The 27703-nt window shown below is 39.1% G+C and overlaps 1 protein-coding gene across 1 annotated transcript in view; it reads left to right on the forward strand.

The window, feature by feature from the left end:
* cttnbp2 (cortactin binding protein 2) overlaps positions 1 to 27703 on the forward strand; it is a 47480-nt gene that overhangs the window by 17281 nt on the left and 2496 nt on the right. The window contains exons 3-19 of the mRNA XM_016270047.1: positions 10768 to 10992; positions 12689 to 14135; positions 16490 to 16696; positions 16859 to 16958; positions 17487 to 17637; positions 18248 to 18475; positions 18585 to 18702; positions 19440 to 19697; positions 21387 to 21482; positions 21992 to 22071; positions 22498 to 22584; positions 24036 to 24135; positions 24638 to 24793; positions 24891 to 25072; positions 26169 to 26347; positions 26947 to 27152; positions 27396 to 27578. Of these exons, the coding sequence (XP_016125533.1) occupies positions 10768 to 10992; positions 12689 to 14135; positions 16490 to 16696; positions 16859 to 16958; positions 17487 to 17637; positions 18248 to 18475; positions 18585 to 18702; positions 19440 to 19697; positions 21387 to 21482; positions 21992 to 22071; positions 22498 to 22584; positions 24036 to 24135; positions 24638 to 24793; positions 24891 to 25072; positions 26169 to 26347; positions 26947 to 27152; positions 27396 to 27578 (4003 nt within the window). The remainder of the gene's footprint in view (positions 1 to 10767; positions 10993 to 12688; positions 14136 to 16489; positions 16697 to 16858; positions 16959 to 17486; positions 17638 to 18247; positions 18476 to 18584; positions 18703 to 19439; positions 19698 to 21386; positions 21483 to 21991; positions 22072 to 22497; positions 22585 to 24035; positions 24136 to 24637; positions 24794 to 24890; positions 25073 to 26168; positions 26348 to 26946; positions 27153 to 27395; positions 27579 to 27703) is intronic.

The following is a 27703-nucleotide window of genomic DNA, read 5'->3' on the forward strand; positions in this document are numbered from 1 at the left end:
ACAGCATCACATCACAGTGGAGTCAGCTGTCTTAACCGTGGCTTGTGTACTGCAAACACATACCAGCTTCATCACTGTGTCTGTCACGCGACTCTGTTCCCATTTCGGGCTCTGTCGTTACATTTATTTTGAAAGATGAAGCTCGCGATTATGGTAAGGGGCGTTACATTTCCGACGAGTGCTTGCGGTGTTCGGCCAATCACAATGCACTGGGTCAGCTGGCCAATCAGAGCAGACTGCGCTTGTCGGAAGGAGGGACTTTGTAGAAAACGAAGCTTTTGAGAGAGGCGGGGCATAGAGGACCTACACTAATGTACAGTATTTGAAAAATAATGTTTTTTTTTACATTAAAGCATGTCAACATATTCTGTTACACCAAATACACAAAATAATGATCTTTAAAAAAGCATCATATGACCCCTTTAAACGCAAAAATGTGTTTTGTCAACTTTTAGGAGGAAACTAGCATGTACAGTATAAGGCTTCAGAGCTAACAGACATGGACTAAACATGACAAAACTCATATTCTGATTTCATAAGACTTTAGGAGACTTTCTTTCTTTTCATTGTTGAATTCCTGAGCTGTATGTGTATGCGAATTTACTATCAGGCCACAATGAGGCACAGACTCGTGCTTCCCCTTGGACTACACTAAGTACATCCTTAAAATAAATAAGTTTGTTCTATTAAACTACCCTGAAGGCTAATAAGACATATATAATGTAGTGTATGATGCCTCAGGCTCATGGATATAGCTTTAAAGCAATGAATATCGATTTTCCTCAGTATTTCACTAAGTCGGTTATTAATTTCCTGGACTGGTGCAAGAATCTGCTGTGGTAAAGAAACAAGTAGAATTTGCAGTATACCATATGGTGCAATGCAATGCAAAGCAACTTATTTATGAAAAAGTAGTCATCCATTTTGTGCTCGTTTTAGCTGCTTGAGGAAAACAAAGTGTCATTCAAAATGGAGCTGCCTCATCATACATGCCTGTAATGTAGTGCAGTTCAGATAGAAGACACTCTGTGTGTCATATGAAGCATACATGTTCATGAATTCTTGCTTCAACTGAAAATAGCATAGTCATGTTTTTACATGTGATTACATACTGAATGGTTATATGAAAACATACTTATTACAAACAAGAATAAGGTTTGTTTTGCTTGAGGAAACTTGCATTAAACGCTTGTGCATCTGAGTCTTAAAGATTGTGTGCAGGATATGGGTTTACACGTTTATTGGATTTTCATAGATTGGTCTGTGGAGCACCACACAGAAATGTTGTTCATTCGAGATGGTCATTTAAATAGGCCACAAACATCATTAGAGAGGCATGACCAGTTTTAGCGTTCCAGCAGTGCCTGTCGATCTATTGGCGGAAATACACTGAAACCCTCTCAAGATCTGTTTCAATGACTCTGTGGGAGAAAATCCCACCATCCCTCAACCATCCCCCAACCAACCCCCTACCAAACCCTCATGCGTTCAGCAGTGTTAAATAATTAAAGGATGTATGCCTTTCTTATATAATGACGTCACTATAAATACTCCTCATATGTGGGGGAAATCTGTGATGGATGGGTCTTGAGAAAACTACCCACGAGTACACTGTATATTCCTCTGTAAATAATGGAATTACCTTTCTCAGCCAATCAGCCGGTGTCTTGCTTTATTTGTGGTGTACTGCTGTGGCATGTGGTTTAATCTTCCTAAGTGCATCCTGTAAGGAAGTTAATGTATGGTTTTGTTTGTGTGAAAACCTCAATCTATGCTTAACAGGCACTTGTCATTATAGCATGCTGGGGTTACTTTGCCTTTCTCTTGTGACTGTGATGATTCACCCATTTGTGGCAACTGCTTCTGAGCTCATTCTCTTCAAAGAATCCAAATAATCTTTTTTTCTGGTGCTTTTCTCTGCTGTAAATGCCAGTGAGCCACTGCTGTGACCTGTTTATGTAAGAGCTCCTTGCGGGGCTGAACTCAAATGTTTGAGCTGTGTTGCTTCGACTTTGACAGGAAGGAAAAATCAGGGTTGGTCGTGATTCATTGCTACACATTGTGTACACAGTATGGAAAAATGCCCTAAGTGGTACACATTTATGTAACAAATGGGAACATTGTGTGTGCTTGAGCATGTATTTGTGTTTATTTCAGGTCAAATAAATCCACCCATTTCTTTAAATATGGCTGAATCTAACCCTGTCTCTGTTGCTTATCCATAGAGAAGATGTCAGGCTGCATTTGGGATATATGCAGCAAAAGCATGGATTTCCATAAGTGAACCCCAAAGGGAAGTCGGTTTCTGTGTGTGTGAGTGTTTCCCATCAGAGTAAAGCAGCGCCTTGAGCTTAATATGAATCTGACCCAGAAGTGAGTATGGATGTGGGAGTATGACAGTTCCTCTTCACTTCATGAGCAGCGCTGCCTGTAGTACTATCTCTATATTATCGTGTCCTGTTATTTTGATGTCAATTTTAATTCTTGTCGATAGGGACCAAGTTTGTGTCACTGTTGTTCCTTCGGTTTGACATTCCCTGCTGGATAGTTTTTATAGACAGCTTGTAATTAAAAGTGCAGGATTTCCTCATTGCCTGAATTGTTTGTAATTGATTTTGTCTCTGACTCTGTCAGATGTCGCCCAATGTCGTTTACTCAGCCACAGGCTTTATTTTGCTTGAACAGATGTCATGAGAATAATGTTTCTAGTACGTCCTCATTTCCTCAGAGGTAAGCTGATATCAAACTCACTGAAGAAACCAGCCAATTGTGCTACTACAAGCTACAAACAAGGTCAGAAATAAACTTTTTTTATGACACCAGGCAATAGAAAAGTGCAGGTAAATTAAGCAGCCATAAATACAGTTCAAAAACAATCTTTCTGAACATAGTTAATAAAACTATTTTAATTACAGTGGGGAAAAAAAGTATTTAGTCAGCCACCAATTGTGCAAGTTCTCCCACTTAAAAAGATGAGAGAGGCATAAATGTATGGTAACACTTTATTTTAAGGACCAATTCTCACTATTAACTAGCTTGCATATTACTAGCATATTGGCTTTTTATTAGTACTTATAAAGCACATATTAATGCCTTATTCTGCATGACCATATTTTAGATCCCTTAAAGCAAGGGTGTTTAAAACAGTGGAGTACTTTCAGGATTCTTTGATGAATAGAAAGATCCAATGATCAGCATTTATCTGAAATAAAAAGCTTTTGTAACATACACTATTCCATTTAAAAGCTTGGAGTCAGTATAATTTTTATTATTTTTGGGGGAAATAAATTATAGAAATTAATACTTTTATTTAGCAAGGATGCTTAAAATTGATCAAAAGTGATGATAAAGGCATTTATAATGTTACAAAAGATTTCTATTCCAGATAAATAGTGTTCATATCGATATCGGAATTATATCGACCGAAATTAAGAAATATATCGTGATATAAATTTTGGCCATATCGTCAAGCCCTAATTACAGTTTAAAATAACTCTTCTATTTTCATTTAATTTAAAATGTAAATTATTCCTCTGATGGTCAAAGCTGAATTTTCAACATCATTACTTTAGTCTTCACTTTCACATGATCCTTCAGAAATCATTCCAAAATGCTGATTTGGTGCTCAAGATACATTTCTTATTATTTTCAACATTGAAACAGTTGTGATTTTTTTATTGTTTTTGTAGAAACCGCAATTTAAAAAAAAATTATTAATAGAAAGTTCAAAAGAATAGCATTTATTTAAAATATAAAACATTTGTAACATTGTAAATGTCATTTTAAGGCGACCTTGCTGATTTTTGTTTTTATTTCATTTAAATTACTCATACAATTTTTGCCCTTATAAGGGTTATGCTAATGTAGGTCAGGTGATCTGGACGTGATCAGGGCTCAAAATAGTGGCTTGTATGAGAAGGTACATGACAGATGATGGTTGGTATTGAGGGTTTTCTGATGGGGGTGGGATGGTCTAGACCCTAGTTGTGCTAAACTGCTAGGGACCGCTCGGCAGGGTTGCCAGGTTTTCACAACAAAATCAACAAAATTAAATAGCCCAATCGCTACTCAAAACTAGCCCAATTGCGTTTTGAGGGGGGTCCCCATTAAAAATCTCGTTCCGAGGATAAAATACATGTGTTTTGGCGGGGTTCCCCCCACCCGAAACAGAAACCCTTAAACCTTTAGTGCCCTATTTTTCTACCGAAACAAATAATGTACAGGCCCTCTACCATATGCTATTCAGCCTCATCATCAATATGGAGCCATTAAATCTGTCTATGAAAACTGAAAATGTTCAAAACCTGTGAAAGCCTGTAAGTCACAAGCATTCAGATGTGACTGCCACAAGACAGTCTTCTCCGTTCCTCTCTTCCTCTCCATCAGCCTGATGCCTTTTGATCTCGCATTTGGGTTAGGAGAGCTGCGAAAATCCTTGGCCCACAAAGCCGGCTCTGTGTTGATCTAATTGAAAGGCCCCTTGTGAGAGTCTTTGGACACACACACACACACACACACACACATTCAAACGGAAGCGACACAGAAAAAGCACTTTCTCCCACAGAAACGTCTTACTCATGGGTTAACCTCTACAAGTCAGTGTAATATGCCTGAGGGCATCTGCTGGAAGATTTTTTTGTTTTTGATTTTTTTAGATGGTTTGTGGCTCACAGAGGGACACTTGAATTGGCCTCAGCTTGGTCAAGTTCAATGACAGTAAAAGGAAGTGACTCGTTACTTCACCTTTCAGAAAAGAAAAGGCCAATAAGAAAGCCCCAAAAATGTGAAGTGCTTTGTATGATTTGCAATTAGTAGATAACTGTTTTTGCAAATATCTGTCACTGGTTTTTTACGTTGTGGATTCCGTAGGGAAACATTTTGGTACCCACCATTGCAGTCATCCCCTGCCACTCCCCTCAAACTGTCCTTGTCTTCCCCTCTTTCTCTGCTCATTTTCAGCATCTCTTCCCCTTTGGCAGTGTGCCCTGGATCCCTCACTTAGCCATTCGTGTGCCTGTAAATGTTAATGCTAATAAATACCAGAGACCTGCCTGAACACCAGGAGTCCTGTGTACACAATTTAAGCTCAAGACCTGGCAGAGAGTGTCTGTGAAATTTCAACAGGGTTTCTTGTCTTATTCAGCCTCTTAAAACCCAGTCAGATTAGGACAGAGCTATACAAATAAACTTGACTTGACTTGACATTTAATGAGCAATAAGTTTTTCCCTGCTTCCTCTTCAGTCCACCTGGACCATTTAGATGCCAGAAAAAATTAGTCATTCACAAATCACCATGATATTGACACACATTAGCATATGCCTGCTCAAATCTACATATTGAAGGAATGGTTCACAGAAAAATTAAAAGCCTGTCATTTACTCACCTTCATGTACAAAATTAAATAGCCAAATCGCTACTCAAAACTAGCCCAATTGCGTTTTGAGGGGGGTCCCCATTAAAAATCTCGTTCCCGAGGATAAAATACATGTGTTTTGGCGGGGTTCCCCCCACCCGAAACAGAAACCCTTAAACCTTTAGTGCCCTATTTTTCTACCGAAACAAATAATGTACAGGCCCTCTACCATATGCTATTCAGCCTCATCATCAATATGGAGCCATTAAATCTGTCTATGAAAACTGAAAATGTTCAAAACCTGTGAAAGCCTGTAAGTCACAAGCATTCAGATGTGACTGCCACAAGACAGTCTTCTCCGTTCCTCTCTTCCTCTCCATCAGCCTGATGCCTTTTGATCTCGCATTTGGGTTAGGAGAGCTGCGAAAATCCTTGGCCCACAAAGCCGGCTCTGTGTTGATCTAATTGAAAGGCCCCTTGTGAGAGTCTTTGGACACACACACACACACACACACACACATTCAAACGGAAGCGACACAGAAAAAGCACTTTCTCCCACAGAAACGTCTTACTCATGGGTTAACCTCTACAAGTCAGTGTAATATGCCTGAGGGCATCTGCTGGAAGATTTTTTTGTTTTTGATTTTTTTAGATGGTTTGTGGCTCACAGAGGGACACTTGAATTGGCCTCAGCTTGGTCAAGTTCAATGACAGTAAAAGGAAGTGACTCGTTACTTCACCTTTCAGAAAAGAAAAGGCCAATAAGAAAGCCCCAAAAATGTGAAGTGCTTTGTATGATTTGCAATTAGTAGATAACTGTTTTTGCAAATATCTGTCACTGGTTTTTTACGTTGTGGATTCCGTAGGGAAACATTTTGGTACCCACCATTGCAGTCATCCCCTGCCACTCCCCTCAAACTGTCCTTGTCTTCCCCTCTTTCTCTGCTCATTTTCAGCATCTCTTCCCCTTTGGCAGTGTGCCCTGGATCCCTCACTTAGCCATTCGTGTGCCTGTAAATGTTAATGCTAATAAATACCAGAGACCTGCCTGAACACCAGGAGTCCTGTGTACACAATTTAAGCTCAAGACCTGGCAGAGAGTGTCTGTGAAATTTCAACAGGGTTTCTTGTCTTATTCAGCCTCTTAAAACCCAGTCAGATTAGGACAGAGCTATACAAATAAACTTGACTTGACTTGACATTTAATGAGCAATAAGTTTTTCCCTGCTTCCTCTTCAGTCCACCTGGACCATTTAGATGCCAGAAAAAATTAGTCATTCACAAATCACCATGATATTGACACACATTAGCATATGCCTGCTCAAATCTACATATTGAAGGAATGGTTCACAGAAAAATTAAAAGCCTGTCATTTACTCACCTTCATGTTGTTCCAAACTTGTGTGACTTTCTTCTGCAGAACACAAATAGACGATATTTTGAAGAGTGTGATAACCAACGTTTTGGTTTCCATAGACTTCCACTGTATGCACCAAAAAAAAAAAAAACACTGACACATTTCTCAAAATATGTTCTTTTATGTTCTTTTTTAAGAAAGAAAGTACCTCCATGTACAGTAACTTCCATGTAACAGCATAGTTCATACAATTCTATCATTATTTACTCAACCCCATATAGTTCCAAACTTGTCTGACTTGTGTATATAACCTGCTGACTTTCTTTCTTCTGTGAAACATAAATAAAAGTAGATTTTTTTTTATATATTTGAGATTATTTTGGGGTTTTTTTCCCCTCCGTACAATGGAAGTCAGTGGGCTCCAATGTTGTTTGGTTCCCAACATTCTTCACATTTGTATTTATTTATTTTGTGTGTGTGTGTGTTCTGCAGAAGACAAAAATACTATCAGGTTTGGAATGGCATGAGGGTGAGTAAACTGATGGAATTTTTATTTTAGGATGAACTATTCCTTTAAATTAAAATGAGAGAGTGAAAATGATGTAAAGCTAAATTACATCCTTGAATAATATTATAAGTGGGCTTCAAAGAAATAAAGCTATAAAAGTTTATGATTGGGCCTTTTAATATTCTTGTAAATTTGGTAAGTTAAATTTTGGCCTCAATTGAGGGCTTTTATCCTGTAGTTGTCATAGTAAATGGCTCTTCAGTTAATAGAAATTTATGCCTAATGTTCTAAAAGATTGGAATTTCTTTCTACAGTAATAATAGAGAGCGACAACTAAATCATGGCCTCATTATAACTAACTAAAGCTTTAGTATTCGTATTAACAGATTTTAACAGTTTTGTACAAAGCAGCTTTGTTCTGATTTTTCACAAACAATAATTATATCAGTCAGACATAACATTTCTTTGTTGTTTTGTGGCAGGTTACATCCACCTTATCCTCATCTTTACTCTCGATACCATGCAATGTGTTGAATGTTGCTCCTGTCCCCCATGATGGACAGATAAAGTAGCACATAAGGAGGAGGAGGGACGGCACAGCCTCTGTGATTATAGAAGAGATTTGTGAAAGCCTAGAGGAAAGTGCCAGATGGCTGAGAATCTCAAAGCCCTCCATTCTCTATCTGCCATGACACACAGACATTTCTCCCGCCTCCAGACTCCCATCTCTTTAGATCTCTCACTCTCTCTCATGCTCTCAGTCTTTCCCTCAACCCCCTCCTCACTCTCTTTTCCTCTAGACTTTGCAATGTTTACTAGCTCCTTCACAGTTGTCGGTCAGAATAACAGGAGTATGTTTTAATATCCCTGTTTTCTCTTTCTGCTTTGCTCATGCTGTGCTTCCTGGGTCATTCCTACTCTAAAGTACATTTTCATATCTCTAGGAAATATTATTATACGGGATAAAATATTAAACTTAGGCATTTTAAAGATGGAAATCATATTCGTTTTTATTTAGTTTACATGCAACATCATTTGTAGTGGGAAAACAACAGCATTATTAAATATTAGCAATGAATCTGATGTATTGTGTTGTTTTGTGACCTTAGTTTTTTTTTTTTTCATTCTAAATCCTTTCATCCAGTTTGATAATAGAGAAATTAGTATGGTGGTCATTTTTTCTGCCATTCCATAAAAACACTTCCTTAAATTATAACACAAGCAGGTCAAATTTATGGTGAAAGTGCTTCATATGAGAAATGTCCATCCTGATCCACCATAAGGATTGTGAAAATGAATTATTCCTTTCCACTTGATCATAATTCTGTAGTAGACCATGGTGTAATGTTCAGTCTTTTTGAAACATCATCCATCCATGTACATTCCTTTGATTTGAGGCTGTCTCCATTTTTCTCACCCACTTCCTTTTGTTTTCCACTTATATGGCAGACTGCACTCATAATGAAATAAGCCTGGTCCAGCAGTGGTCTATCTGTTTTATGCCCTTGAAAGCTGTGATACTTAGCAGAAGTAAACTGATCCTGACATATGCAGTGAGAGTCATCCATCTCAGGGTTTGCATGTGTGTGTGTGTATGTGTGTGTGTGTGTGTGTGTGTGTGTGTGTGTGTGTGTGTTTGTACATCTGTAGGCTGGTTATTTCCTTCTATGGTTAGACAATAGTTGGCAATTAGCCTCCAGGATGCTTTGTGCTCTTTGTATGGTTCCTTCTGCTTCTAATACACAGACTGTGTTAAATAGGGACACCCTGTAGAGAGTAAACTTGTAGATTATCTCTCCCATTTGATCTACTTGTTCATTTTATAGAATTAATTATCCAGGACAGATGGGTAGTGTGGATCAGCCAGTGGGTTGCCTGACACTGAGCATGTTTTGTGAGGACAAAGTCACTTATAATGTTCTTGTAATCATTTCACATCATCTGTGCCTTACACTGTAAAAAAAAAAAAGGTGAAATTCATGATAAAAATTGCATCTTTGGTTGCCAGAACTTTACTATAATAAAATATGGTAGCAACATTTGAAGTTTTACGAATGTAGCTTAAAGTGCAACTTAATGTAATGTAACTTAAAAAAACATATCATAACTGATATAATGTCAATACACCAAAATACTAAAATCTGTTTTGTACCTTTATAATATAGAGACAGCCACCATAAAAACACAGGTGGTAAAGAAAGCCACATGATGAATCAGAGTTCATCACAAGTAGCTTTTCCACAAATACTAATATGTAGAAGGTTCACAGTGGCACATGCACAAATTAGTTCACATAAAACCCTAATGTACATAAGTGATAACAAAAAACCTAGAATAAACAATTACATGAAAAACCGTCAAATGTGAAGGAATTCTGGGAATGTCAATTAGCATTTTTTTCACTGTAAATTACTTGCTTTTCACTTCCGAAAACTGTACATTTAACAATATTTACTGTAAAATTGCATGAAATCTTTGTATCTACTGTATCTATTACAGATTTTCACTGAATATAGTAAGGGAACTTGCTGTTAAACATTTAACAGGTTTTTACGGTTAGCAATTTTACAGTCATTTACCGTTAAAATTGATAATTTTTTTACAACATTTTTCTTGTATTGTGATGAAGATGCATCTTTCGGCCCAATGCAGATGCAACTTCTTAGATATGTATTTACCTCTAGAAGTTTTAAATTAGTAAATAAAATTCAAAAATAGCCTGATCGTCATAACCAGATTAAGCCAATATGCTTTTTTTCTGGAAATCTGAATAACATAGAACAGCTTGCATACTGTATTCCTATATTGATCAGAATATTGGGTCATATACAGAAACCTTATTCAGATTATTCACCATAAATGAATATTTAAATGTGTGTGTGTGTGTCCACACAAGGGTGATTTTGATATTATATTCAGACATTTGTGAAAATGCTAAGCTATTGAAAATCTTAACCAGAAAATGGACATGATGTTCCTATAAATAAGCTCACCAGTATATTGTATTTTTTTTCTTAATAGGCACGAAGGAAAGAAGTGTGTAAGGGAACTTGCTGTTAAACATTTAACAGGTTTTTACGGTTAGCAATTTTACAGTCATTTACCGTTAAAATGGATAATTTTTTTACAACATTTTTCTTGTATTGTGATGAAGATGCATCTTTCGGCCCAATGCAGATGCAACTTCTTAGATATGTATTTACCTCTAGAAGTTTTACATTTTTAAATAAAATTCAAAAATAGCCTGATCGTCATAACCAGTTTAAGCCAATATGCTTTTTTTCTGGAAATCTGAATAACATAGAACAGCTTGCATACTGTATTCCTATATTGATCAGAATATTGGGTCATATACAGAAACCTTATTCAGATTATTCACCATAAATGAATATTTAAATGTGTGTGTGTGTGTGTCCACACAAGGGTGATTTTGATATTATATTCAGACATTTGTGAAAATGCTAAGCTATTGAAAATCTTAACCAGAAAATGGACATGATGTTCCTATAAATAAGCTCACCAGTATATTGTATTTTTTTTCTTAATAGGCACGAAGGAAAGAAGTGTTCCTGCAGGAGAGATATGGACAATTCAGTCTGACGGACCCATTCCTTGCCCTGCAGAGGGACTTTGAGTCCGGGACGGGGTCAAAGGACTGCAGGCCTGTTAGCGCGAGTCCCATTACTGTGCTGGAAGCTGTTATGGCCCATTGCCGTAAGATGCAGGAGAGGATGTCTGCCCAGCTCTCGGCCGCTGAGAGCAGACAGAAAAGGGTAAGACCTTAAATTGTGTGTTTAATTGTGTATGTATATATGTTTAACAGAGCAAGACCACAGAAAGGATTGTGTGTGATTTATTGCAAGAGTATTTGCATATTCTATGTGAAATAAGTCCTCCTTTCCTGTAGGATTACCTTGACGTGATTAAGTTTGTTGTCGGAGGTTTGCTGAGGTGTTCCTAGTTATTCTCGGAATATAGTCTAGTATGCAATGTGTACACCTGTGTGTGTGTGTGTGTGTGTGTGTGTGTCTATTCTGGGGTGTGCAGTAATGTGTCCACATCATCTATGCTGATACTGTTCTTGCACAAATAGTGACATGAAATCAAGTCTTTAAGGTAAAATCCAGTTTTCCTAACCTCCATATAAGTATAGTACATGCCAGAAAACAGAGTAAGAAAGAGAGTGCCTGACAAGGAGAGCAATGACGGTATAAAAAGAAGAAGAGGAGGTGTTAGAAAAGGAGAGAAATGGATGCTAAGCTCTAAAACACTCTGCCAAACACATTCGTAAATCTATATTTCACAATTTGAGCTAGTGCTACAAAGAATACAAGCTACATGATATAAAATCCGGCCATGAACTTTAAAAGCACACACAGGCGTGCTTCTTCACAGGCGTGTCTCTGGACCCCTGTTGACCAGATATCAGCTGTGTCCACTATCTCAGTGGCTTCAGTAAAATGTTAGGATAGGCCTATTATATATTACAAGATACAGTTTATATATAGACACATAGCATGCATATTTACATGTTACACTGACACAGAAAACGGAGCTCTCTGTTCCAATAATAAACACTTGTGCTTGGTTTGTTATGGTGACAGTTCTCTTATTGCATTGGTACTGTTGTTAAATGTAAAAGCTCTTATATATAGTACCAGTCACAATGAGGAAATGTTAAATGATGTTTATGAATAGTATAAACATACAGTAGTTGTATTGTTATCACAGGGATTTCTGTCTGTTACTAGCCACTGTGCTTAATGGTTTCTTTTGTTGTCTCATTATTTCTGAGCAAGTATTAATTTATTCATAGGCTAAGCAGCTTAAATCTGTAAATAAAGCCTGCACTCCTGTCTGCAACATGTAGTGTCAATAAGAGTTAATTGGTCACCTTTCTTTCCTGCAAGTAGTGTATTGTGTGTCCTCAGCAGTTGATGGTAGTAGTGTGTCCCCCTTTTTGATATTCAATTTCATGTTGATTTTTATATTAAAAGCAACTGATACCTCAAAGGTCAAACTGCTATCTCACATGAGTGATGTGGTCAGCTCAGCCAGCACCTTAGCACATGAGTACTGATCCCTTGACCTACTTTACAAAGATCCAACTAATTAAGCCACAGTCTCCAAAATAGACATTGGGGTTTATTAATAGTTTTTTTTTTTAATGTGTTGTATAGAAAACATAGAAAAACACTACAACTGATAAATTAATGCAAAAACTTCATTAGTGGCACTTAGACATAAGCAGAAAGTTATGTAAGGTTAACATAAAGTGACCTCTGATTTGAGGACGTTTTCTCCAAGTTTCATTGTACTAGATTTTAAAGTAATTTTCAATGCATGGTTTACTATCATTGTCTAATGGACTGACATACCTTTAATTGTTTAATAATCAGTGTCTTGCTTTATGTGTGTGTTATCTACTCTCTGCGAGTCTCACGTTTGCCCTGCTGCTGCTGTGTCTAGCTTGAAATGGAGAAACTGCAGCTGCAGAGCCTGGAGCAGGAACAGAGGAAGTTGTCGGCTCAGCTGAAGGATGAGCGAGAGAAAAACAAACACGTGGTGATGTCACTGGTGCATGAATGCAAGCAGCTAGCTGCTCGTGTGGTCGAAGAGAATCAGCGCTTTGAGGAGCTCTCGTCCCGCACTGAGCAGGACGGCCGTTCCGTGGGACGACTGGAGGAAGAACTGGCATCCGAGCGACGTCGCAGCCAACAGATGGAAGCGGAGATGGAGAAACAGCTGGCCGAGTTTGACACAGAACAAGAGCAGTTACGGTCCAGGCTTAGCCGCGAGGAGATGCGTGCTGCAGAGCTGCGAGCTGAAAGTGAGAATCTCCGCCAGCAGGTGGAGCAGCTAAGAACTGAGCAATGCAAAGACGCCCCACCACTGCCTTCTGCCCCAGCATCTGCCCAAGTTAAACCCAAGACTGTGGCATCTGTGGCTGTGGGCACTGAGGCAACTGTCTGCAAGACTGCCTCCTCTCAGACAGATGTACCGCTGGAAAATGAAGGAGCTAAGAAAATGCCACTTTCTATCCCCGTCAAGCCTACAGGTTCCACCTATGCTAGCATGAACCTACCTAGGACTTCCAGTGTGGGGCGGGGGCTACACCACGGGAGCTCTCAGGCAGAAAATGGAGGAGAGGGCCAAACGCATTCGCATGGCTCACATTCACCTGGTGTGTCTGCTACCTTGCCGACTGGGGTCAGTCCACGCGTCCAGGCGGCCCGTTACAAATTCCAACCCTCTGCCTCGGAGCAGGACCAAAATGGAACCGCAAACCAGAGCCCCCCTTCCCGCGACCTGTCCCCCACAAATCGAGACAACTTTGCAGCCAAACAGCAGGCACGCCACACAGTCACACAGGTTCTCTCCCGCTTTACAAGCCCTCCAGCAGGTGGGCCCCCTGCAGCCCTTCGCCCTGGTCTGCCACACTCCGCATCTGAGGGGGGACCCTTCACCGGGCGTTTGGGCCACCCCCAGATAGGCCTTAAATCACCAACTGTGGCCCGCATCGACAGGGGTAACCCACCTCCCATCCCACCAAAAAAACCAGGACTGTCCCAGACACCATCCCCTCCACACCCACCAATCAAAGTAGTAGGTGAAGCCAGCAGGTCCCCAGGAACAGGACTGGGGGTGGGCCTTGCCAAATCAACTGCCACCCCTCAGCTTCCACCAAAGCCCTCCATAGATTTGGGCGGTACAGTCCCAGCCTTGACTGCGTCACAGGTGGGTGCTTCCTGTACCGGCTGGCCGTGGGGGTCGCAGCCGACAGCAGCATGTGTGGAATGTCCCCCTGTCACAACCTCCTCCACAGCTACCATTGTCAGTAGCCCCTCCATAAACCCACCTAGTCTTCCGTCCCATAGCCCCCAGCACCCGGGCAGCCCCCTGGCAGCAGCATCAGGTAAAAGGGTGCTCTATTCTTCACCCTTGCTTTCACTGCTTCTCCTCTCTACTCCCCTGCTTTTCTATACTTGATGTATTCTTCAGTAAGTCCTAGCAGAGGGGGACATAGACTTGGAGCAACCAAGAGAGGAGTATTCATACACTACTAGGGTTACCCGCCGGTTGAAATGCAGTACTTCAACATAACCAAGATAAGAATATTTGTAAGATTCTTGAGGGCACCTACCCATGTCAGGACAGTTTCTTGACTTCACCAAAGCACTTTTAGATACGAATAGGTCAGGTTGACCCTCTCTTGAAAGGCAGGTCTCTAGGGGTCTTTCCTGTAATCCATTCTGAAGCTGATGCCAGAGGCTGCTCTATCCCCTTTCCTCCCATTGACCTACAACATGGTTTTGCTTCTCCTGTGTTCCACCACTAACCTGTTTCCTATAATGTCTTATACTTACCACTCCACCGTGTCCATGCCACCATCTGTTTCTTTGTTTCACCTACTGTAGAGAAACTTGAAACTTGTGAATGTGGTGTCATTCTCTGCATATTTTTCCATGTTTAATTCCATGGTTTTAAAGACATTCCTAGACAACTAACCCAATATAATTGTTTGTCAAGGTATTGTTCTTAAATATCCCTAAATATGTCTCTCTGCATTTGTTCTACACAATAGTATGCAGTTCTATATCTGAAATATACTACAGTAACTGTAAATGTATATCTTAGTGCAGAGTTGTCTAATCCTGCTCCTGCAGGGTCAATGTCCAGCAAAGTTTAGCTCCAGCACACCTTTCTGGAAATTTGCAGTGATCCTGAAGACTTTGATTAGCTGGTTCAAGTGTATTAGATTGGGGTTGGAGCTAAACTGTACAGGACACTGCCCTTCAAGGACTAGAATTGGACACCTGTTTTAGAATAAAGCAATACCTTCTGATCCAATTGGTTAGTGCCAATTTGTTGTTAGTGTAGATGGTGACTGGTCAAACAGTATGGTCTTTCTTGTAAAGTATTGCTGGTTAAGCTAATTAAGAAGCCTGGTGGAGACACCAGTACAACAACATCCTATTCTGGTGAACATCAAAAACACAGCATATACTGTTTTTTTTAGCAGGGTGGCTCCAAAAAGGCTTTGACAAAGATGTCAATTAGTTAGAGTCATGCATTGGTATGTAAGCCAAATATACGAGACACCTCCAACTGCAGTAAGATTTTCCTCTTGGAAACAGTGTCAGAAGCTTTAGAGTTCTCTCACATTTTGAAATACCACCCTATCTCTGCAGGCCTCTTCATAGCTCTCTGAGAGCACCAGAGAAAGACAAATATAACGCCAGTGAAAGCAGAGCAAGTATTCCAGCAGAGTCTTCCTCTTCATTGTCACTAGAGACTAATCCACAGGGTAGTTCTGAGAGATTTCGGTAGCTAGCTGTCATCGCTAAATGTTAAAAATTAGCACTTTTCTCCCTCTCTCTGCAGCCACTCAGCCATGGCAGTTCTCTGAGGCTCCTCTCCTCTCTCTGTGCCGCCCATTTTAACCCAGAAAAGAGCCAATAATCTTATGCTTTCCACTGGACCTCAATGCCTATCTTTCTCACTTCAACTCCCTCCACTAACTGAGATAAATGTAGAGAAACCCTAGAGACAAAGCTATTTACAAACATGCATCAGATGCTAGACTAGTTACATCCACACTGTAAGATATGTTATTTGAATTCTGTTTTCACATAGGTACCCATTAGCCAGTAGTATTCCTTGTGCTTTGTCAAAATTCATCTGTTTTTTTTTTTGCTGTAGTTTCTGTCTTTCTAACTCTGTCCAATTGATGTGTCTCAAACAATCAACTCCATGTTTAGAATGTTTTAGTTTGACTGACATGATTGATTTATCATGAACTGCCTGCTGCCTGATTTCATTTATCCGGTTGTGTTTTGTCTTTTATTTGCCTTTTTGTTTTTAACCTGATCTAAAAACAGATGAAGTTGACTTTATCTTTAAGGATCTAATTAGTAGGATAGAGGTTGTGAATTGCAGATAAATTCTTTAGAATAATATGTTTCCAATATTGTGTCAAAATGTGTACATCGCATAAACATTTACCCTTTGTTTTGACTAAATTTGGCTTGCTTCACATTTCCTCTTGAACATACGTTTTGTGTGTTCATCTCTCTGGAGAGTAATTTGGTTACTGAACTTCAATATAGTTGTCTCAGTCAGCACTGCGCCAGTGGCAGTGGCCTTAAATTATTTCTGAATGACAAATGGAGTCGTTCTTCTGGGTAATGTTTTGGATCAGAGAACACATTTTGACACAACACTAGCAGCCTGCCTCACTAGTTACTGCTGTTGCTTGAACCCTCCCAGGCTGGTGTCCCTCCATAGTCTCCTCGCTAACCTGCGGTGACCCCGTCCCCCTGGATGACGGGCAAACCCTTCTCCTCCAAGCTGCTTCCCAGGGAAATGTCACTTTATTGTCAATGCTGCTTAACCAAGATCCACTATTGGATATTCATCTCCATCAACACGAATTAACCTCTGCCTTGATCTGTGCTGCTCTTAATGGATACACAGGTACGTTCTGGGCAGATTGTGCTTAACTGAAAAAAGGTTTTCTTTTGTGTAAGACATTATCCAGTGATCGTTTTTCTATAGATGTAGAATTACTTGTGTATATATTCACAGTGAAAATGTAGATATTAATATGTAAATAATGAGTTTTTGTCTATTCTATAGACTGCTTAAATCTGCTGCTGACTTCAGGGGCATCTGCTGATGCTGTTGATGAAACAGGATTTACGCCGTTACATGCCGCTGCTGAAAATGGTCACCATGGGTGAGTCCTCTGTTCTCAGTTTCCTCGCTATTGTCGTTTTAACTCTTTTATTGTGTTTTCAAGAACAGACACTTTTGTGCCTCTTATCCAACTGTTATTAACATACTTATCAGGTGATCTGATCACAAGTTGTCAGGTGAGAAAGACTGAGTTTTACAAAAAGTATACTTGCAAATCACTTGTGCATGTTTATGTATAGGATTTTTTCTGATTTGTTTTTAATTGGACAGTTCTTTTAACGCTGTATGCAACAGGCTTGTTTAAAAACCTTTGCTTTAGTGCATTAAATGATTGACAGGTGAGTAGGTGGTATGCATCAAGACAGATTAGCATTTAAAATAAAATGTGATGTACTCACATTGCCTCAGTATGTGGATTGTCCAGTAACCAGATGACAAAACGTTTTGAATCTCTTATGGACGTGTGTTTAGCGCTGCCCAGTTGTGTAACCAGGGTCTACACAATTTTGTGTCTCTGATGTGTTTCTCTATGCAGTGATATCAATCTCAGCTGCTCTCTCATTGGTAGGTGCATGAGAGCTCTTGTGAAATGCGGAGCTGATTTGGAGAGGGAGTGTTCGCAGGGAAGGACCCCTCTGTACCTTGCCTGTGAACAGGGACATGTGGAGTGTGTGAAAGTCTTGCTAGACGCAGGAGCAGACTGTTCACATGTCACAACTGTGAGTTTTCATGACACCAATGTCACTCAAATGTCAATTACTCAAATGTCTGCGTTCCTGAATACGTTATGAAATACTGCCCCTCTTTTCATCTCCATGGTTACCTTGACAGTTGAGCGTGGGTATTTCGCTGTCTGTGTGTTGCTCAGAATGTAATTACGGTCCCTGTTTTAGAAACACTTAATTATGCCTTAGATGTTTTCTCAGTTTGCTCTAATTTACTAGGCTGAAAAAAAAATATGTATATATCCTGGGAAATTCTAAAGGTCTATATTAAGGTAGTTTTTACATTTACTTGTTGGTTCATCTTTTGTGCATTTTAATATTTTTGTGATCTGCTTTATTGTAAGTGTGTGTGTGTGTTTATTGGTAGATTAGTATGTTTGTGGAATAAAAAAAAAATACATATATAACAATACCGCAAATAAATGGATTAAAAAAATAACATTCTAACATGTATAATTTATAAGTAATAAAATGTATTTATTTTCATTTTATTTATTATTATTTCTAATTTTTTTATTACACAATTGCACAATTATTGCATTTCCTCAAAATACCTTTTTTTCTACCTCTTTACCCCTTAAACTTAAGTGTTTGTTGTTCCCAGGACAACTGCACAGCTCTGCACGCCGCAGTCAGTTCAGGTCATGTGGGCCCTCTAAAGCTCCTGCTACACCACCCATCTCCTGAACCAGACTTGGATCTCCCTGCATCTCCTTCAGACCCCAACCAGGAGCTCCAACACCCTGGCATAACAAAGGCCAGTCAAATTCTCAACCACAGTAACCAGGATGGCTGGACTGCTGCCCATATTGCTGCATCCAGGGGCTACAAGGTGACATGTTTGATGCTGAGTACACTGCTTCACACCAGCAAATAAGAGTTAGAGGAGACTTATAAACACAGATGATGCCTTGCATACTTATGTATCTCCTGGTTTACAGAAATGCCTGGAGGTTTTGTGTAACCACAGTCAACAGGACATGGAGAAGAGGGATAAATGCAATCGCACCATACATGATGTTGCCACAGATGACTGCAAAGACCTACTAGAGAACCTGGGTAAGTATAGTTTGAGCGATGGAGCTTTGTACAAATGTGATGGTTTGGCCATGTGATAATTGACTTAAAGGATTAGTTCACCCAAAAATGAAAATTATGTCAATAATTGCTCACCCTCGTGTTGTTCGAAACCCGTACTACCTTTGTTCATCTTCGGCACACAATTTAAGATATTTTTGATGAATTATGAGGGCTCTCTGACCCTCCCATAGACAGCAAGGTAACTACCACGTTCAAGGTTCAGAAAAGTACCAAGATGATTGACAAAGTAGTCCGTGTGATATCAGTGGTTCAACTGTAAAGTTACGAAGCTACGAGAATACTTTTTTGCGCATAGAAAACAAAAACACACGAGCGTGTGGCGGCACTGACCCAGATCCGGCGTAATGACATCATTTGAACGCGCATCCAAAGTGACGCAGTAGAGACGAAAATGTGAAATAAAGTCGTTATTTTTATTTTCTTTGCGCAAAAAAGTATTCTCGTGGCTTCGGAACTTTACAGTTGAACCACTGATATCACACGGACTACTTTGTCAATCATCTTGGTACTTTTCTGAACCCTCAGATTTCATCAAATCATATCTTAAATTGTGTTCCGAAGATGAACGAAGGTCTTACGGGTTTGGAACAACACGAGGGTGAGTAATTAATGACAGAATTTTCATTTTTGGGTGAACTAACCCTTTAAGTGACCACTGCCTTACCATTTAACTTTTGATTTCTACCCTACTTAAGACTGGTACATAGTGGTTGTACAGGTGCTCATGAGCTCACTGGAGCGTCTTTGCCCTGTGGATCTCCTGGAGGATGGCTGCGCTGTTGGCAAAGTTACAATTCAGCACCATACTAGCTGGGAAGAACTAACAGGAAGCTTGAGTCACCTGCTGACCAATCACCTCCAGCTAATTTGTGGGAACTGGGAACTGGAGGAAGTTCTGGGCAGAGCAAACACTTTGGGCCTCTCTTCTAACAGCATGGCCTCTGTAATTATAGGTAAACACATCTACTGTATATCTTACAGTGTAACTAGGTACTTGCCTAGAAATTCAGATTAATTTGTGTCTATTTAACTTGATTCTCTCCATAACTTTAGGTGTTATGTGTTGTGTTTAATAATAATAATAATAATATTACAAATATCTCATGAAAATTCACCCCAAAACCAAAAGTAAATGTAAATGCACTAGCATTTAAAAGAGTTTAATAAGATTTTTTTAAATGTTTTTGAAAGATGTCTCTTATGCTGACCAAGGCTGCATTTATTTGATCAACAATACTAAAAACGGGTAATATAGTGTAATATTATCAGTGTTGGGCAAGTTACTCTGAAAATGTAATCAAATTACTGATTACTGATTACTCCTTTTAAAAGTAATCACGTTACTGTTCTGATTACTTTATTTCAAAAGTAATTAGTAATTAGTTACATTACTAGTTACGTTATTTTTTTCTCCACGAAATTTATGAAATCTCAGCATACACACTCCCGATAAATATTTGTTATGAAAGCATCAACATTCACAGAACACTGTTCTTTTTAACTAAAGCGAGTGGCTGTTGCGTGCATGGTTTGGCATGGCAGAATGCCAGCAAAGAGCGCTGCATTTATAATCTCTAAAAGACATCTCATCTTCATCTTCAAAGTTCATCGCAATCTCACAAATCTCTGTTATAACACAATAAATATATGCATAATGAAGCTTTCATAATGTCTACAATTTGTGTGTTATAATGAGAGGATTCGTGAGCACGCAAATTTCAGCACTGCATTGCTCAATGCTGCAAACACGTGTTATAGCCTAAATAGAAACTCTGCATACGCTTGCACCTGTTAATCGTTTATATTTTATATTAGTTTGTGTAGCTTTTGTGCAATAGATGAATAACATTTAGATATTTTATGTTTAGATATTTCTATTTTGCAGGAGTCCTCTGTATATATATATATATATATATATATATGTATATATATATATATATATATCAAATATGTCACTAGTATGACTTGAATTCACACAATCACATTCACACAAACGTGCTATTACTATCTACTTGTGTAGGCTCTTCAGTCGTTATGCTGACACTGGCTCTAGTGAGCATGAATTTAAAATGGCTTTTCTCTTGGGTGTTGTCCAACAGCACAGTGGGCCAAGTAGGGAAGGACGTGGGACAGGGGACTAACTGAGCTTGGCTCGATCCGAGGGTTGTCATGCAGGGCTGCTGAAAATAAACTAGCCTTCTCCAAGTTCTCACTTATTTCTTTCACACCCCTCTGGCCTTCTCCCTCTCTCTTTTTTACTCTTTCTCTCATCACTTCTTTTTTTTGTTTACACTCAACTCCTCCCTTAAGACAAGATGTTTTCAAACACTAAGAGATGTCAAAAGGAAGCTATTTGGCCTACAGAGAGCAACGTGATGACTATCTACTATTCCTGACACAAAACAAGAGGAGACTGACAGACAGGAAAGAGAGTGAGAAGAGGATTTGCAGGATAAAAGCTGATTGATCATAGCTCTCAAGTTTGACATACATGATTACTGTAGATGAAAACCACTCCCATGTCAGTTAGGATTACACATCCATGTCTTTCACCATAGGCGGACACATAAATCTAGCCGATGTACCTCTCTTTCCTAAATGAATCCTCTTGTTAAACTGTTATCTTTACGCGCGTATTTCAGGTGATGCTGAATGGTTGCCAGGGCAGGAGCTGCCTCAGTCTCCTTGGGACCTCGTTCGGAAGCGTCTGAGCCAACGTATTACCATACATCTTAAAGGTGGGCTTTCAGTCTCTTTCAAACTTTTTTTCTTTTACATTTTAAAATATATTCAAATAGAAAATATATATATATTTTTTTTTTATGTAATATTTCAAAAATTGTATCGTTTTTAACTATATTTGTAAATGCTTTGAATGAATTTGAAATAAATGCAGCCTTGGTGAGCATAAGATACTTACTACATTAAAAAATCTGAAAAGTTTTTGAAAGATGTCTCTTATGCTGACCAAGGCTGCATTTATTTGATCAACAATACTGAAAACGTTTGGGTTTCCACACTTTAATGAATAGCCACGCTCTGCTCCTCTTCATCACATGACCCTGATGTTCAGCCAGGCTCCAGAATATTCCATCTCATGCAATGGCACGTCAAAACAACTCTGTAAAGCCCTTGCTCAAATCCATTTCACGCAGATCTCCTGATCTCCCATGGCCTCTGTGTGCTCTTTGATTAACTGTAGGTTTGATTTATGGTTCATGGCTGCTATGATTTTGCTTTCTGTCAGGCCTGTCAGAGTGCACTCTGGATGAGATGACTTACGACTCCCTGATCCCTCTACAGCTGCTGCAGAACTATGTCCGTCTGGTACGCTAACTCGCACTCCACATCAAAGAGAGTTTTTTAGCATGTCTCTCTAGATGAGAGTTTTTTTAGCATGTTTCTCTGGATGATCTTTTAAAGTTTGGATAAAGAGTGCTGAGAGAAACAAGGCCTTATAATACCATGGGACCAAAACAACATTCTTTGAGCCTCCACCACCAGTTTGGCACCTTGGGGCAACAGATACTATTTGTGTTTTAAAATGTTGTAATAGAAGATACATGCAGTGCAACAAGCAGTAACTTAAGACAGCAAAACACCCTCCAAGACACTTGAGTAATCAAGCCTGCATAAAGTCACGCATAAATACAATTTTTGGCATGAATTATAAAATGAAGCAGGTCTAAATGAATAATACATGTGCTGATAGTGCGTTTTGATGAACTCGATTGTGTTTTTACCTGTGATCAGGTGGAACAGTACCATAACGTCATCTTCCACGGGCTGGAGGGCAGCTTTCAGGAGTACATCGCCAACCAGATCTCTCATTATATCAAGGTAACTATTATCAGTTAAATATTAGTTTTTAACTCTGTGGATGAAATGTAAAACACAAATAATTGCATGCATTTTTGTTCATTTAAAACTTAAAGGAACACTCCACTATTTTTGAAAATAGGCTCATTTTCCCTGGGTGCAGCAGGCGGAATGATATTACCCAGCGCCTGAAAATAGGCTAACTTCCGTCAACATAACTAACTTGACCACCTGCTTGCACAGGGAGCGTGCTGGGGACTATTTTCAGGCGCTTCGTAATATATCATTGCGCCTACTGCACCCATGGTACGGCAGCGAAGTTCCTTGATTATTACGCCGGAATGAGAGTATAGTTCCTAGCCATATCGGCCTAGAAAATCGCAACTTTTCATTTTCCGTCGGTCTTAGTACACGATGTAACTACAGAAGAGTCAAGTTTTAAATAGGAAACATATAGAAACTCTTTGGTCATTTTTGAGCGAGATGCTAACGGTCTAATCAGATTCAATGATCTATGCTAAGCTACAGCTAAAAGTGCTACCGCCAGACCCGGAGGTCGGCTGAATGGATTCGAAAATGATCAAACTGAACTGTTTAACTCTAAGGGAGTTGGAAAAGTAGCCTATTTTCAAAAATAGTGGAGTGTTCCTTTAAAGAATCACTTTTAAATTTCATGCTTTTGAAGGTTTTTGAACATTAAACACCGAATATATGAGGAGGCCTAAATACAATACAGTTTCATACACAAAGTACAATACATTTATGAAATGTATTCAAATGCATACACTACTTTTCAAACATTTGTGGTCAGTATTATTTATTTATTTAGAAAGAAAGAAAGAAATTAATATTTTTATTCAGCAAGGATGCATTAAATTTATCAAAAGGGACAGTATAAATATTTCTAATGTTACAAAAATGAATATTTAAATATATTCTTTTGATCTTTCTATTCATTAAAGAATACTGAAAAAAAAGCATCACAGGTTCCATAAAAATATTAAGCCGCACAGCTAATTTCGATATTGATGATAATAACAAATGTTTCTTTCAAATCCTGCTATCAAAAGAATTGTTAATGATTAGTGTCTCGTTTGTCTCATGTACTGTGGGCGTCCATATGTACTAGTCATGATGTTTATGATGCACCTGTGTTTGTGTGATCGCAGCACAGACAGGAGGCCCAGGGGGGACAGTATAAATATTTCTAATGTTACAAAAATGAATATTTAAATATATTCTTTTGATCTTTCTATTCATCAAAGAATACTGAAAAAAAACCATCACAGGTTCCATAAAAATATTAAGCCGCACAGCTAATTTCGATATTGATGATAATAACAAATGTTTCTTTCAAATCCTGCTATCAAAAGAATTGTTAATGATTAGTGTCTCGTTTGTCTCATGTACTGTGGGCGTCCATATGTACTAGTCATGATGTTTATGATGCACCTGTGTTTGTGTGATCGCAGCACAGACAGGAGGCCCAGGGGATTGGCTGTGATGTTGTCAGGGTGGAGATAGATGAGAGTCTATCAAAAGAGCACCTGCTGGAGATCTTCATCAACTGTGGTAAGAGCCTCTTCAATCATGCAGCGCTGTGTCAAGGAGTCATGTTTCTCAGGTGATGATGTAGGTAAAGGAGCAGAGGAAGAAGATAGCAGACCCCTAGAAACAAGATCAAAACGTTTTATTCTGTGTTGAATCTGAAATGTTTAGAAATTACTATGATTATTCTGCGACACTCAATATGATTATTTTTGGCCACTGATGATTTTGCATGCCTTTGGCCTGTACCTTATAAAAATAAAAATCTTGGTTACAATGAGCACTTGCACTAGAAGTGAATGTGGCAAATTTGTAAATGTAAAAAAATACTCACTGTTTCAATAGTATAGCCACCATACCTGAACAAAAAGCTGTTAAACGTTAAAAATCACTTACTAACCTTTTTTGTTGCAACATAATGCCTAAAACCTATAACAACTTTACAGCTAGAATATTCCTTGAATAATTACATCTTTGAATGTTAGTGGTTTGTCTGGTACTGATCGAGTTGTGTTGTGTATATCAGGGTTCCTGGTGTCTTTGCATGAAGGCAGCACTGGGCGTTGTGTTGTGGTGGTTCTGGAGGGTCTGCAGAGAGCCCACTCTCTCAGCCACCTCCTGGGAGACCTGTGTGAAGCCCTGGAGAACCGAGGATCTGTCTATTCCCTCTCCCTCAACCATGGTGAGACTCATCCATACAGATGCAGCAGAGCTGGAATAGTCAATATACCTGAAAGAGTGGTTCGGTTCAACTCTTTTCTCCTCGTGTTGACGGACAGGTCACGATGGGCTTTACTATTTCCGTGAAAGGAGCTTTTTGATTGGCACACTGGCCAAGCCTCGCCTACAGGGTGCTGAGCTACGATTACAGCAGCACTTCCGCTGGGTTCAGCTGCGCTGGGACACCGAGCCCCTCAATGGCATGCTGGGACGTCATCTACGCAGAAAACTCCTTCACAAGGTCAGCCCTGCTCATTATCTAATAGGCTGCAGGGAAGACCACCAGAATAGCAGTTCAGCTCTAAATTTAGTCGAGATCATTTAGTATATTTAGTGTAGTTTAGATCAGAGTGTACCATGTGACTGCTGAATCATTCAAATAAACATCGAGACTTCAAAAAAAATTTTTTGTTGTTTTTTTTGTTTGTTTTGATATTAAGTAAGAAATAGACCAAAATAATCTTAATCTTCCCCTCCAGTTAGCTGTTAACCTCAACACTGAGTCAGTGAGTTGGACCTGTGGAATGGATCAGTTGATTCATTGAAAAGATCTGAATCAAAAGAATAATTCTTTTACAAATGGGGCTACTTGTTATTTCTTTCATGGAATCTCATGAAGCCTAAAGTAGATGTCAGGATTAAAGGACCACTTTAATGATGGTTTTTGGTGCTTTGCATCATTAACAGTACATTGTTCAAAATTGCTCCTTTTGTGACAAATGAAAGAAAATATGGGTTTGGAATGAGAGTAAATGACGTAATTTTCGTTACAAAAACTTTAATCGAGTTTTTCTATGGCTGTACAGGCTCAGGGCCAGTGCTGGACATCTGATGATCCTGTACACAAATTGCTTTCTTGGGTGTGCTCAGTGTGGCACCAGCTCAACGCCTGCCTGACGCGTCTGGGGACCTCAGAAGCCTTGTTGGGACCCTTTTTTTTTGTTGTTTTTTTTGTTTGTTTTGATATTAAGTAAGAAATAGACCAAAATAATCTTAATCTTCCCCTCCAGTTAGCTGTTAACCTCAACACTGAGTCAGTGAGTTGGACCTGTGGAATGGATCAGTTGATTCATTGAAAAGATCTGAATCAAAAGAATAATTCTTTTACAAATGGGGCTACTTGTTATTTCTTTCATGGAATCTCATGAAGCCTAAAGTAGATGTCAGGATTAAAGGACCACTTTAATGATGGTTTTTGGTGCTTTGCATCATTAACAGTACATTGTTCAAAATTGCTCCTTTTGTGACAAATGAAAGAAAATATGGGTTTGGAATGAGAGTAAATGACGTAATTTTCGTTACAAAAACTTTAATCGAGTTTTTCTATGGCTGTACAGGCTCAGGGCCAGTGCTGGACATCTGATGATCCTGTACACAAATTGCTTTCTTGGGTGTGCTCAGTGTGGCACCAGCTCAACGCCTGCCTGACGCGTCTGGGGACCTCAGAAGCCTTGTTGGGACCCTATATCTTCCTCTCCTGCCCTGTGAATGCAGAACAGACTCAGGCCATTCCCAAGTATGTCGATCTAGTGTTGTCACGATACTGGAATTTCTAACTTCAATACAGTTCTTTGAAAAATATTTGATAACATTTTCGATACCTTGGGAGAAAATTGGAAAAGTATCTAGGTTAATATATTTTTGACCATAATCAAATATCTTCTTATCAGCTGAAACTGTTGTCTGAGATTCCTCAAGCCCTAATAGGAGATGGGACTACTACTAACTAATATATTATTATTAAAAATATATTACTATTGTAATAAAACAGGACCATGAGCTGCATATTTGTAAATGATTATAGTGAAAGCTCTAAAACACACAGTGCGACGGACTATATACTTATTTAATTAAAATACAGTGTGGTGTGTGTCAACTCACTGTTGGAGAGAAGAGAGAATGACAAATCACAACTGCTACCTTGTATCGATACTGCAGAAAGTATTGAAACGGTTTTGAATATTCAGAATCAATGTGTATAGAAAAATCTGTATTTTTTACACTACATGAATTTGAATTAAATTAAACTTAAATAATAATGATATTTATATTATTTCCTATGACAGGTCAGGCAGTATTATTTGTTAATATTGGTCCATGTGTCTTTGTGTTCAGGTGGTTGGTGAGGCTTTGGAATGCAGTGATAGTTCCACGGGTCGAGGATGCTGTTATATCTAGAGTAACAGCCAAACGCTCTCCCTCCCAACGACAGTCTCCCAACAACAAAGGACTGAGTCCAGGTCAGAGAGCAGTAGTCAAAGCAGCTCTCAATATCCTGCTGAATAAGGCTGTTCTGCAAGGCTGCCCACTGCCCAGAACAGGTACAGCACCATCAAAAGTGTTGAGGAACACATTGAACTAAATGTTGCTACTGATGTAACTACATTTATCAGTAGTGTGACAGTAGCTCAGATAATTTCACAAAAATGCAGCTATTTCAGTACTGGGCAAAAAGTAGCAAAGTAGCTTTAATAACACTGACCGTCAGCCATTAAATCTTTCAGTGTAGTCATTATTGGTACTTATTGAAAACAAATTTGACTCTTTTCCGTTTCTGTGGTTAGAGATTAACAGGTTCTTACCCGAGTTCCAGGGAGGATGTTTCCCTCTTTCCACCATTGGCTCCGCCTACAGGAAAGGTGGCAGAAAAGGACGTGATAATGGGGCTTGGAGACGAGCCAATACCAGTCCAAGGAAGAAAGGAAGCCCCGCCTCTGGGAGGAGCTCTTGCTGCTCTTTAAGAGAAGGTGAGGTGTAACCGATTGCTTCGATTTTGCAGTATATGCAGTTCTGCTTCAGTAACAACAAGCTACTGTTGGTATTCTATTTATATTACATTTTCTGAATAATCTATGTTTTTTATTCTTATTAT

Source organism: Sinocyclocheilus grahami, unplaced genomic scaffold, assembly GCF_001515645.1.
Source record: "Sinocyclocheilus grahami isolate Dianchi unplaced genomic scaffold, SAMN03320097.WGS_v1.1 scaffold55.1, whole genome shotgun sequence".
In the NCBI taxonomy this organism is placed as follows: Eukaryota; Metazoa; Chordata; class Actinopteri; order Cypriniformes; family Cyprinidae; genus Sinocyclocheilus; species Sinocyclocheilus grahami.